The sequence below is a fragment of the Meles meles genome, chromosome 10 (genome assembly GCF_922984935.1).
Source record: "Meles meles chromosome 10, mMelMel3.1 paternal haplotype, whole genome shotgun sequence".
Classification (NCBI taxonomy): domain Eukaryota; kingdom Metazoa; phylum Chordata; class Mammalia; order Carnivora; family Mustelidae; genus Meles; species Meles meles.
This window is the reverse complement of record NC_060075.1, coordinates 12,711,949-12,725,675: the sequence shown is the minus strand read 5'-3', so window position 1 is coordinate 12,725,675 and position 13,727 is coordinate 12,711,949. Positions and strand designations below refer to the sequence as shown.

General features: G+C 41.2%; 1 protein-coding gene across 1 annotated transcript; it reads right to left on the bottom strand.

Annotated features, from left to right (window-relative positions):
• Positions 1 to 3,511: 3,511 nt before the first annotated feature.
• On the bottom strand, positions 3,512 to 13,524 carry CLEC5A (C-type lectin domain containing 5A). Its single transcript, XM_046021081.1, has 7 exons — positions 13,419 to 13,524; positions 12,842 to 12,940; positions 11,978 to 12,037; positions 9,433 to 9,492; positions 8,989 to 9,125; positions 6,302 to 6,405; positions 3,512 to 5,113 (listed from the first exon to the last, which is right to left on the bottom strand). The coding sequence occupies exons 2-7, from the start codon at positions 12,918 to 12,920 to the stop codon at positions 4,999 to 5,001; spliced, it is 555 nt and encodes a 184-aa protein (XP_045877037.1). The 5' UTR covers positions 12,921 to 12,940; positions 13,419 to 13,524; the 3' UTR covers positions 3,512 to 4,998.
• Positions 13,525 to 13,727: the final 203 nt, after the last annotated feature.

The following is a 13,727-nucleotide window of genomic DNA, read 5'->3' as shown; positions in this document are numbered from 1 at the left end:
TGGAATATAAGAAACAGCACAGAGGATCATAGGGTAAGGTAGGGAAAATTGAATGGGAAGTCATCAGAGAGGGAGAAAAACCATGAGAGACTCTTAACTCTAGGAAACAAACTAATTGTTGCTGGAGAGGAGGTGGGTAGTGGGATGGTATCATTGGGTGATGGGCATTAAGGAGGGCACGTGATGTGATCAGCTGCAGCTGTTATACACAATTGATAAATTATTGAACACTACATATGAAATTAAGTATGTACTATATGTTGTATTATATATTGCATTTAAATTAAAAAAAAAACCCTAGGAACCTATATTCATCAAAAGACAGCTGAGACGTGGTAAAATGGGAAGTTACAGTCTGGGAGAAAAGATTTTCGAATAACATAACAATTGAAGTATAATATAAAAAACTTCTAAAAATCATTTTTAAAAGTACAAACAAATCAGTGGCAAAATAGGCAAATATTACAGATACACATTTTATAGAAGAGGAAATATATATAGCCAATAAACCTATAAAGAAACATTCAACCATAGTAGTTGGGACAGAGACTGCTAGGTGATCACCAAACACTTCTTTTTGTACACATAGGTAAAATAAAATTTCCACTCTCCCCTGAAGGTAGGAGTGGCCATATGAGTGGGTTCTAGCCAATGGTACATGGGTAGAAGTGATGTACACAATCTCCACATCTGGTACCAAAGACTTCTTCATGCATTATCTCCTCTCTCTCTTTCACTTATATCCTTGAGGCCATATGTTGAAGATAGAAAACATTCATCAACATAGGTCCAGGAATGATCCTGTGGAGCAGAGCAGAGTCTGTTCTACCAGCAGGCATAATACACGACTGTACATTATGTACATTAATGAGAGATAAACTTTTATTATGATCAACTACTGAACATTTGTAGTTTTCTACAGCACCTAACACTACTCTAAATAATACATTAATAATTAGGGAAAATAGATGAAGACCATGTGTCAATAAATAATAATCTCATATATTTCTATTATATATTTTTGATGGGAATGAAAATTGATGTAATCTTTTTGGAAACTATTTTGCATTATCTTAGAAAATTCAAAATTTACATACCCTATTACCCACCATTTCTCTATTTGGGATATACTCAAGAGAAACTCTTGTGTGTGAACACCAGAAGAATGTTCATGGGAGCATGGTTCGTGTTAGCAAAAACCTGTCAACAATCCAACTGTACACCAACTAGAACAGTCCTGGTTTAGATAGTCACACAGCAGAATATTATACAGTAGTCAGCATTAACAAATATCAACAATATAAATGAATCATTTAACATGAAATGAAAAACAAGTTCCAAAAGATTCCTTACATCATAATGCCTTTTCATAAGGTTAAAAAGAGTACATAAAAATTAGGCAGAAATGAATTTTTAAAAAACTGAATGATGAACACAGGAATCAGAATGGTGGTTGCCTGTGTTGTGGGGAGACAGAAGGGTGGAATAGGAGAAGACCATAGAGGTAGATATAAACTGTTAAAGATTCTAGCTTTCAGGGATGCCTGGATGGCTCAGTAGGTTAAGCGTCTGACTCCTGGTTTTGGTTCAGGTCATGATCTCAGGGTTGTGAGATTGAGCCCTGTGTAGGGCTCCCCCCAGGTGTGGAGTCTGCTTAAGATTCTCTCTCTCCCTCTGCCCTTTCCTCAACCCTGCTCACATGTGTTCTCTCAAAAAAAAAAAAAAAAAAGAAAAAACAAGATTCTAGTTTTCATGTTGTGCAGTTTCATGGGTGTTATTACCTGTATGTAATATATATGGTTATGTATGGGTGTTTTATATATATATATGTATGTATATACATAAGTATGCATGTGTGTGTGTGTGTATATATATAACTATTCATATATCTACCATATATATATATATATGACAAAACAAATGCATAAAAAGACCCATTGGCATGTGTCAATTATGGGAATGTCCTACAAATGAAGGATTTTGATTAGTGTAGTCTTTGTATGTGAAGTTGAGCAAGATTGTGGCTTGAGAGATACTCAAATACCTCTGCTACCACAGACTCACTGGCTCTTGAGGATACCTAAGGGAATCATGAGGACCCCCCGCAGGAGTTATAGTCTCTATGAGAGTCTGCAGTAAGAGTGGAGGGTAAGACTTTCACTGCATTATTGCTCAGCCTGTGCTAAGGGAGACTCAAGAAGTGAAGCAGGACTATTCAGAAGGCAAGGGTCACCAAAGGATATGGCTTCTGAGGGTGGGGGTTGGCAATAGCAGGGAAAATAGACAAAGGTTATCTCTACCTGATGTTTTCAGTCATGAATCGGTCCTGATCTATCAACATCTGAGCATGTGGGTCAATGACTTTGGTCATGGGAACAGCAGCTCACACAGACAGGATGGGTAACGTGAATGTAAGCCAGAGCCATGGAAAGTATGGTCTTGACAGTCACAGAATTTTTGATGCACCTTTTCCTGACTTGGGCACAGTTTTATTTGCATATTATAAATGAGTGAACAGAAATTCTGAGAAATTAAGTGGCTTTTCTACATTCAGCTTTTAGGAAATTAAAGAGTACTTCTTGGATAAAAATCTCAGCTTCAAATCTTCCACAAAGTGCTTCCCCTATGTTTATTGCCATTGAGGTACATAGTGGGCATTTTATTTAATATACACATGAATTTTGTGAGAGGAGTATTACTGCCTCATTTTATAAAGAAAGAAAGAAAGGGACAGAAAGCGTAAGAAATCTATACAGATTCACATCACATATTGGAAGCAAAGTCAAAAACTCTAATCAAGGGGTTTACTAAATTTCCATTGCTTTAAAACAAAACCCTCATACATACCACTGCTGTCCAATTAGGTCACGTTTATCTACCCTCTTAAGGATCCAGCAACCCCTGTAGCCCTCCATATTTAAAACCAAAGGGTCCATATTCCCTATATGCTCCCTACTCCCACCCCAGCCCGCTGGGCCTCTTTTAGAACTTTCACAGAAGTGTGTCTTCATCTTGGAGGAAATTTAGGCTACTAGGGGAATTACTAGATATCTACAGTTCCTGACTATGGAAGTCTGAATTGTATTCTGTCAAAACAGGAAGTGTGGCAACACACTTCTCCCTTCTCAAAACAGAAGGTTTGTGGTTTTCTTTCTGTTGTCTGGATTCTGGGGCTTCCTTTGTTATAGAATTCTGTTTTCTTTATCTACCATAGACTCAGCCTCTCCCCCTAATACTCACCTCAACTGCAACATTTATTCTTTGCTAACACCACATCCACTCTACCCCAAACACAAATTATTTCTGGTAACCTCCTTCAAGCAACTTCTAACACTTAAATATATTTTCTCATTTTTTAAAAATTATAAGTGGCCATGATAATTGGACAAAAATTATGAGGCCCAGGAATATAGGAACAGAGCTTAGTTTTATAATAAACAATAAAACAATAATTTTCTTTGACATACATCTGATGATATACACAGTAATTGTGGTATGTTGTTACGAGAAACAAATGGTGAACAATTTACTTAGGTGACTATAATTTCCATTAGTTTAATATAGTCTTCCCTTATGGCTTAATTCTTATTACTCCAAACACACAGGTGTCTCTTTTTTCCTTTCCATTTACTGAGGAGTGTGTGTGGCTGATGTTTTGTTGCAAGTGCAGAGAATAGCCAGGATGCGTCAAGACTTGTCTTTTCTTGCCTTTATTCCAGTATGGCTAAATGAACTCCATTTCCTCTGCATATGATTTCTATTTGTCCCTGGTGTTCCCTCTCTACTATATGCCTACTTCTTGCCTATACACTATGTTTCCTTGAATAGTCCCCCTGTTTTTTACTCCTTGCTCAACTGGACCTGTTCTAGGTTGGTGTGATGCCAGTTAATTTAACGGTGTGACATCTTTGGGTCATGAGGCTCTACCTGGTAGCAGGGTTTCTCTAAACGGCAGACAGGACTATTTTATGACCACTGGCACCCAGGAGACTATTATAATTCTTAAAATACACTCAAAAAGCATGGTCAGGGAATAAAAATATACTAAAATAGAGATTCAGGTCAAGACCACGAGAATTTAAGCCCGAGTGTCTCTTCAGGGCTTTGTTGAAAAACATTGATTAGTTTGGTTGGTCATCTTGGCTGTCTGGTTATTTTCAAAAGGATTCCCTGGGAAATTCCTGCCTTGGCCAGACCACTGTCCATTCCTGGGAACAATGCTTTCTTTGCTCCAAGGTTGGTTCCAGGAACCCTTCCCTAGGCCTGGCCTCAATTCAGACTGCAGAGGACCTCTGCTATCTCACCTAGGGTTCAGGGGAACACGGGTCTCTTGACCCATGAGAACGAGGGTCTCTTGGGAACAGAGGTGAGGTAAGGAATCCGCGTTTCTTTCTCTTCCACCCTTGCTACTCTCTAAATAATGTCTTCACCTGCTTAGTCTGCAGTTTCTCCTTGGTCGTAGGGGCATGTGTTCTGAGGATAAAACAGAGCCTGGCAACAGTCAGAACGGCCTGTTTATCAGTCAGAAATGCTCCGTTCTATGGAAATAGACTTTGTCACTATATCAGCTAAGTTGTTTCCATAAAATGACCCTGTATTCTCAAGATGGCTTTCACCCAGTCCCCCCAAACAGAAGATCATTTCCCTACATAGGCAGGGACCTCTCATAGTAGATAGATGGAGAAAGGGATCACTGACTAGATGCCTGGTGCAGATCTAAAAAGAGTCATCGGTGTGACACTCACAGGAAGTGGAGTCTTGGGGTGTTGCGGGCCCAGAATGGGGAGTTTACCTCTGTTGTGCCTTTGTGAGTATATTTATGGAGGGGCTGTGGAGCCCAAGCCCTGAGGATTTGTTAGGGACCTCTGTCAGTGACCGGTGGAAGACCAATACACTGATTTGATATTCTACATTTCCTGAATCAATCCCAATTATATTCTCTTTGCTTTTTTCAAAAGTGTATTTGTCATTACTATCAGAGGCCACAGAGAACTGCAATCATTTGGCTTCCTTCTCACAGATCCAGCGGAAGTTGATGTCACACGGTGCAGCATCGTATGTCCTTGTTAGGCCTATAGTCACACAGTTGAAATTCTCATGCTGATTGCTAATGCTAAATGGGAGAGAAAGTGTGGTAAAGGTGCATCGTTTCAGCCATGCCTTTTACTGATTCCAGTCTTCCCCACCCCCATCCCCAGCTCCACACCCGCCCTTTCCTGTGAGCTCTCACGTGAGCTCTCCTGTGAGCATTTGTGGACTCACGGTCTTGGATTAACTCACTCTTGTGGTTGGTTAGGAACATCTCATCTGTCTTCTCCTCTCAGAAATAGTGTTGTACATAAACAATGAATCTTGGAACACTACATCGAAACTAATGATGTATTGAATGGTGACTAACATAACACAATAAAAAAAAAAGAAATAATGTTTTAATACTGCATAGGCTAAGTTCACAGCAGGAGGACTGAGAGGCAGAGGAAAGAAGTTGCTCCTCCTTTTGTAGGCCCTGACTGGCTTTAGGAGAAAGTGTGTTGTGTTGGCCTTCTCCCAGTCTTTTTCTGTCATTGAATCTTATTGGAAAGAGTTTGGTTTCATGAAAAGGTCATGAGTTTTGGAGTCAAGTGGATGTGTGATTAGATTGTGGCTCTACCGTTTCCCGGCTTGGTGATATTCAGTATATTTTTAAGCCTCCCAGCCTCAATTCAACTGCTAAATGAGGATTAATAAAAGCTTTTGTACAACATCTTTGTGAGCACTGTAGGAAATGACGTGAGTAAGTGCTTAGCAATTGCCTGGCATTTAGTAGACTTTGAATGAATCTTAATTTCCTTCTTCCTGTGAGAAGCCCAGTTGTAGGCTGAGGAACTGACTTGCTTTCTGTCTGACTCAACACCTTCATATGTACACCAGGAATGTCGTGTTCACCACTAGTGTTTTACATAAAGAAGCCTCTTCTGGGGAATTTATAAGAACTTAGTGATAAAGTATGGTCTATGGGTTAAAAGACACTTAGGAGATATATCAAACAAATAGCATGTGTATGGATTTGTTCGGATCTTGATTTGATCAAAATAACTCATATGAATACTCTTTTCTCTACTTAAAAATGTTTGATATCTTTCTTTATGAAAGTTTGTTAAAAAATGTGTCTTGGAAATAGATGAGTTGGAAGAAAGGAGAGGAATAAAACAAAAAACCAAGTCTCAACCATTGTGCTATTCCAGGACAAACCCACTGAATCTCAGGTCAGGTTTCTTAAGGTGAACTAAGATCCTTAGAAAAATGTGAAATATTCACATACTTGCCATTAAATATGGAATTGTCAATCCAATGCCATCTGTTCTTTGGTTGCTGGTATAAGCCAATAAAATACTTCTCAGCACCAGTTTTGTCCTGGAGAAATTTCTAGAAGTTAAAAAAAGTAGTTCAACAAAAAGGGTTCATTATTATTATTATTATTATTATTATTATTATTATTATTATTTGCTGCTGTGTCCCTTTGACAGGAGGCCCTGATTATATCTGATTCTGGGAACATGGAAGGCAGGTAAAGGACTCTGGGGCTGGCTATAGTTGGCACTCACCATAACCCCTAGAGTAGTTTTCAGTAGGCACAGAAGCATCAGGATCACTGGGAGGTCTTGTTAAAACAGTTTACTGCGCTTCTGGTTCAGTAGGTCTGGTGTAGGGTCTAAGAATTTACATTCCCAACAAATCTCCAGGTGAGGCTGATGCTGCTTTTCAGGGATCACACTTTGAAAATGAAGAGGAAGGGTACTATATGATCTAAAAGAGTGCGTTTTTGAATACTTTTTTTTTTTTAAATTTGGAATGCCTCTCTGCATAGGCTTATTTCATTGCCAGAAATTTTACATTCCAAATGACATTGGAGCAAGTGAATCTCTTGAGTACATAGCAAGGGAATATAGTTAGGGAGACTTAAGTGTGTTGAAAAAAATCAGTGTGGTTTTTTTTTTTTCTTGTTTGTTTTTTAGCATTTGCTAAGTTGATACCAATCCATGATATAATAGTTTCTTTATTAAGCTAATGAATCACAAATCACCCCAGTTAGAAGTTGGGGAGTCCCTGGGCTCTTTCCTGTACTCTTCATATACCTCCTGTAATCAGTGGATATCCAAGTTCACTTGGATATTCCCTCCATCCCCAGGGCTATTAACTTTATTCCTTCTTTTCCTATATTCTCCTTCCCTGAAATATCTCATTTCATTATTCTTTAAAATTAGTTACCATACTTCCTCATTTAACAAAGATTTCTTGGGGCACCTGGGTGGCTCAGTGGTTTAAGCCTCTGCCTTTGGCTCAGGTCATGATCTCAGGGTCCTGGCATCGGGCCCCGCATTGGGCCCCGCGTCGGGCTCTCTGCTCAGCAGGGAGCCTGCTTACTCCTCTCTCTCTGCCTGCCTCTCTGCCTACTTGTGATCTCTGTCAAATAAATAAATAAAATCTTTAAAAAACAAAAACAAAAAAACAAAGATTTCTTGAGTGTCCAGTGAGCCATTGTACAAGGCTGAGGAATATGGAAACAAATTGGTTTCTCCTTAAAGAAATTATGATCTAAGACAAGGGCTGGCAAAGTACAGCCAGTAGTTTAGCCCGTTTTTGTAAGTAAGGGGAGAAGAGAAGAGGCAAAGTCTCAGATAACCATCAGCATTCAATCTTGGATAACATGACTGCTTGCTAATACTTGGAACACAAAAAGAGGAACCAGTGAGGTAAAATATAATTTGGCTCAGTTTTGGACATGGTGCATTTGTGGTGTCTTTAAAACATCAGCGTGGATTTTGATCTACTCTTTGGTCCAGAGACAACTAGCTGGGGATACAGACTTGAGATCACTAGCAAATCCTTGGTGTGATGAGCTTTTTCTGGGGAGTGCCAAGGATGACAATTGAGTTGCACCAGAGTTTGAGGGTTGAGTAGAGGAAGAGGATGTAAACTTCCCCTCTCAACCCCTATTCTTCTCTTCTCTTTTTTTCTCCTGCCCCCACCCCCACCCTATACTACTCCTGGCTTTCTTCCATAAGCCATTTTCCCTTTCCACCTGTACACTTAGCCTCAGACCTAGCATCCTGACCCCTGCTCTCTGTTGGACACCTGTTACCAAGATTCAGAGAGGGCCCTCTTAGGAATTCTTCTCAACCACAGGAGGACTTTATAGAGGAAGGGTGAAGGGCAGAGAAGGTGAAGGGCAGGCATATAATATCATGCCTAGTACCCACCAGGTGCTTAGGATTTGAAGGAGAGGCAACTATAAACTAAAATAACTTATGATCTAAAATTGACAAAGAGTGTGGGTTTTAGAGTTAGTGAGATCTCAATCCAATCCTGTCCTGTCACTTAGGAGCTGTGTGACCTAGGTCAAATTATTTTTCTGTGCCCTAGCCTCCTTATATATAAGATATGGATAATGATAATACCTCCTTAGAATTGTTAGGAGGATAAAGAGAGATAGTAAAATAAAGATTTTTGCATTGTGTTACCCATCTTTATTGTCATAATTATACATTGCAATCCAATTCTATGACCTGATTCTTTGTTTTTCATATGGCTAATTTTGTTAAGTTGCATCTTCCTTATTTTTGAGGCCGACTTGGATGACACATTAAGAGCTCGCATGTATGAAGTATTCTATAGTTTTTAAAGAACTTTTAAACACATTTGGTCATTCCCTGCATTTTAAATATCCTGGCCCATCCCCAGGATACCAGTGCACTGCTAAGCCTCATGGGAGAGATCATAGAGTGTGGATTTCTGTAGCTCAAATGATCTGAGGAGAACACCCCAGTGCCACTGAGAAGAGTCTCTCACCACCAGATTCAGAGCAAGGGGCTTGGGGTCTCAGCCGCCACCTCTCCATTCCTCTCCTCCACCCAGCCCGTGTTGCACCAACCAAATTGCCCCACCATCTCCACTTCCCGAGGCGGCTGTAGGGTAAGCCACTTTACTGTACCATCCTAATATTCTCACCAGTTTCTCTGGTGTGTCAACAATGGCCAAAGTGGATGCTTCTGTCTTGCAAAAGTCCCCGCTATTGTTCCAGGACAGTTCAAAAGGGGACAGCAAAAAGCATCTTCTTTGATAAAAATACCACCTTCTGGGGCAGACTAAAGAAATTCAAGAAAAGAGTAGAGGATTAGTGGTTTGGAGTGTGAACCCTGGAACTGAGTCAGAACACAGTGGGGCATAAGTTTCTATAGCAGTATATCATTGCAAATCATCCTTAATCCCAGAAGAAATCTCATGCAGTCTAGTCTGAATTTCCCTGTGGACAACGTGAAGAAGGTGAATTAGAAGCTCTTTATGGCTCCTTTGAGTAAGAAAATTCCGTAAGCAAGGAGGCAATGGGAAAAGTGTCTTAAGACATCATCACATAAGAAGCCCTAGAGGAGAGATTATTGTGATGCACCGTACCTGTTCGGGGGCTCTCTGTGGGAACGAAGGTGACAATACTGTTCCCGATAGTCTGTGGAACTGAAATAAAAAGAAAAGCTGCAGATAACTGTGTTATGAGTACAACACAAACATCAGAGCAGCTGTTTGATCCCTGCGACTCTTTGGGTCTGGACAGTGGCGACGACAAGGCACTCTTGGCCACCCTTGGCTAGACGTCTTCATTTTCTTTCTTTGAACGTTCCGTCTAACTACTACCTTCCTTTGTCATGCCCCACACCCCACGTTGTACTTCATATCTTTTTTGAAGGGGGTAGTCGGAGTGAAATGTTGAGAAATAGAAGAGGAGAAAGAAAGAGGAACGCGTGATTTTAGTACCAGAAAGGAAAGCTCTCATCCTTTCCATATACGCTTCTGATGGTGTTGCCTCCTCCCCTCTCACCCAGGTGCTGTTTGGAGTGCTTCCCTTCCTGGCTGCGCACAGCATCTGTGCTGTTCTCCCCATTTCTGGTGCCCCTAGCCCCACTCTTCTCCCATGGGCGGCTCTTGGCTCCCCTCTCATCAGCACCTGCAGGCTCTAAGAATTGAGGCTAATGGGAAATAGTTTCAGGACCAGGGTTATTGGCAGACGTGGAGTCAGGTGAACATTCCAGAGATTTCCTGTAGGTAGAGAAGAGTCCATTTATTTCTTTAAGTATAAATAGGGGAATTGATAGGCCTCTAAGAAGCCTCATTTCTTCCTGGGAACACTGGCTGGCCAAGCAGACAGTGTAGTGGCTTTGGAGGCTGGTCAAACCTCTCTGCATCTGCCCGGTTACTTGTCCCATGTGGCTCAAGACCCCTGTAGTTACTTCCAATGAATGAATGATATGATATCAGTTAGTATTCACTTCTTATTTCAGTTCCCAGTTCAAAGGCTCTTTGTATTATAAAATAACCTGGTTTTCAGGAGAAACTGTTTAGGGATTATAGCTTCACAGAACTCCATAAGTAGTTGATGAATGTTGCTTCCATACAGCTCACTGTACTAAGAACCTCAGTTGATACAAATATGAACAAACAATTAACTCTCCTCAAGATGTGTGTAGTAATAGATGTTTTAAGAGGAAGTGAGAGGGAGGTCCTTGAGAAAGCTTTAAGCCTGAGGGTTTGATTGGGATAGCCATGTCTCATTCATCTCTTTATGCCCCTTAGCTTCTGGCATGGGCCTTTTGCTTTATCAAGAAGAGCTGGCCAATAGCTCCTATTCTTATTCTTATTCTTCTTTTTAAAAAATTTTTTTTTTAAATTACTTATTTGATAGAGAGAGAGAGAGATCACAAGTGGGCAGAGAGGCAGGCAGAGAGAGAAGGGAAAGCAGGCTCCCCGCTGTGCAGAGAGCCCGATGCGGGACTCGATCGCAGGACCCCGAGATCATGACCTGAGTCGAAGGCAGACGCTTAATCCACTGAGTCACTCAGGCGCCCCTCTTCTTCTTTTTCTGTTCTTGGTCTAGCAGAGTGATTGGCACACAAAAAGTGCTAATGTAGGTTTTGATTTTTTTTTTATAACAATTGCTTTAGATGTACAACATGTCAGAGTTTATAAAGTCCTTTCCCACAATATTACAGTGATTTTATACAAATTATCCTCATAATCAGGAGGAAAACTAAGGATCACAAATTTTGATCAGCTTAGTCTGATTTATACTAAGCTGTCTAGATATATAGATGAGTTTCCCATCTATAAAAACAGGGGAATGAATTAGAATATCTTTTTTGGGGGCATCTGGGTCGCTCAGTTGGTTTAGGCGTCTGCCTGTGGCTCAGGTTAGGATCCCAGGGTCCTAGGACCAAGTCCTGTGGTGGGCTCCCTGCTCAGCAGGTAGTCTGCTTCTTCCTCTCTCTCTCTCCCTCGGCCCCTCCCCCTTGCTTATACTCTCTTGTTCACGCTCTCTCTCAAAATAAATTTAAAAAAAGATCTTTTTTTTTTCTGGGTGTGTTGCATTTATTTTTCCCGCTTTATTGAGATACAATTGACATAAATCATTGTGTAAATTTAAGGCATACAAGGTGATGATTTGATTTATGTAGGTGTTGCAAAATTATTTACCGCAGTAAGGTTAGCTAACACCTCCAACACCTCACATAATTACCTTTTTTTTTTTTTTGAGGGAAAACATTTAAGATCTACTCTCTCAGCAACTTTCAAGTAGTGTATAATACAGTAGTTTTTTTTTTTTTTAAAGATTTTATTTATTTGAGAGAGAGATAGTGAGAGCACAACCAGTGGGGAGAAGGAGAAGCAGACTGCCCGCTGAGCAGGAAGCTGACGTGGGCTCCTCGAGCCAAAAGGCAGACACCCAACTGACGGAGCCACGCAGGCAGCCCTAGCATGGTATTGTTAACTATAGTCACCACGCTGTACATGAAACCCCCAGAACTTATTCCTCCTATAGCAATTAGCATATCTTTGTGGACCCTCCCTGGAAAGAATTTCTTAGGAGAGGAGGCCCTGAGAAAGGACTGTAAGAAGTCAGCACACAAAAACGTGGAGGCTAGGAGGAAATCACTGTCGTGTACATTACCTGTTCCATAGCTCTCTGTGGGAAGGAAGTTGACTTGATTTCCGCCAAAAATCTGTGGGACTACAAAGAAAATCAGCTGTTGGCACAGCCCCACAGGGAGCTGCAGCATGACTATAACAAACCAACATCACCTGGGGCTGCTGGGGCACCTTGATTATTACTGTGAGATCTGGAGTTCTCTGACTCAGGTCAATGAGGATGTGTACGTGTGTTTTTGTGAATGTGTTTACTTACTCGTATTTTCTTCCTGCTCTCTTACATGATAGGAAATGCACCTTCAGCTTGGGTCAAAGGGAAGACAACTCTTACCCAATTGCTGTCTTTTACTCACATCTCCTTCCTCATTTATTTTCCCTACTGGTTTCTGGGGCTGGAGTAGATTCTCAAAGCAACAGTGAAACCCTTTGATACAAGGCTTCTTCTAAGCATCTGGATGAAAGCTTCTGTGAACATAGAGGGAAATTTCACCCCCAGTAAAATCCCATTATCTCATCATGCAGCTCTTATCTCAGCCTCATCACTGGGTTGAACTGGCGCAGATTTTCAAGTTTGAGGAACAATAACAAGCGCTAATAAGTATTTCACATTAGACTGTCCAACTGTGACTGTAGTGGGAAAAGATTTGTGTGGCCTTCTAACTTTCAGACACTAGTCAGTTCTATATCTACAAGGCAGACCAAGGGACCTGGCTCATTGTGTGTGCTGGGGAGCGAGACGAGCATTATCAGTTGCCCCTACACTGGTCATTGCCCTCAGGTGGGAAGACTTAGGTGTGCAGCCTTTATATTCAACTTTGTGTTCTGAGAGGAAAGTCAAAGAAAAAGACAGTATGAGATTGGAGTAGGAGGTTGCTCAAATACTCACAATAAAGCAGAAATAAGGTCATTCCAACAATTTTAAGCACCACTATGAAAAGCACAGAGATTATCATGTGCCAGTTCATGTTGAAGGCAATGAGGAGAGCTGTGGGAATTAGAGCACAGTATCACTTTAAAGATCTGCGAGCACGGCTTCTTTCCAGCAGGACACATGCTTCTTTCTCAGAGCAACTTTGGGGGGCTTGAAAGGCAGGTGTGCCAGTAACAGCTAGGTACAAGAATAAGATACAGCCCATGCCCAGAAGATGTATAGAATCTTGTACTGATTGGGAGTCTTGGAAGTTGACATGGTGCCTCTCCTTCACCCATACCATAGCTGTAGACTTTAGCCCCGTGTATCAGTTGCCTCCTAAACTCTGTCTAATGAAATAAATCTCCTAGACTTTGAGAACCCTTAGCTCTGGAACCTTCTGTGGTCTTGGCCATACTGACTTCAACTGTCCGCAGTCTCACTCTCCAAAAGACTATGCCAGGACTCTGACAGACAAGACAGTGTCCCTGAAGCTCTTGGCATTGGGGAAGGGCCAACAATCTGTGCAGAGAGGGCAGACAGACAGACTCACCTGCTCTCTCTTGGGAAGGATGGCCTAGTTTTCAGGTGGAGATCTTCCTTGTGGCCTTAGGTGTCGTGTGGTGGGCAGAAGCACCTTCAGAGAATATGCGTCTTCTGCTCAAGCACCCTCCTTCCTTGTTTACATGGTATTTCTATCTTCACAGCATCCCCGAGCAAACACTTCTTCCTGTTCAGTGTTCTTGGCAATGGGAGTGGGTGGGGCAAGGAAGGGAAGGGAGTTTATAGCTTTTGCAAGAGGAAAGTTTCTGCCGGAGGGTTTCTAATACAGTGGGACTTATTTTTTTTTTAAGATTTATTT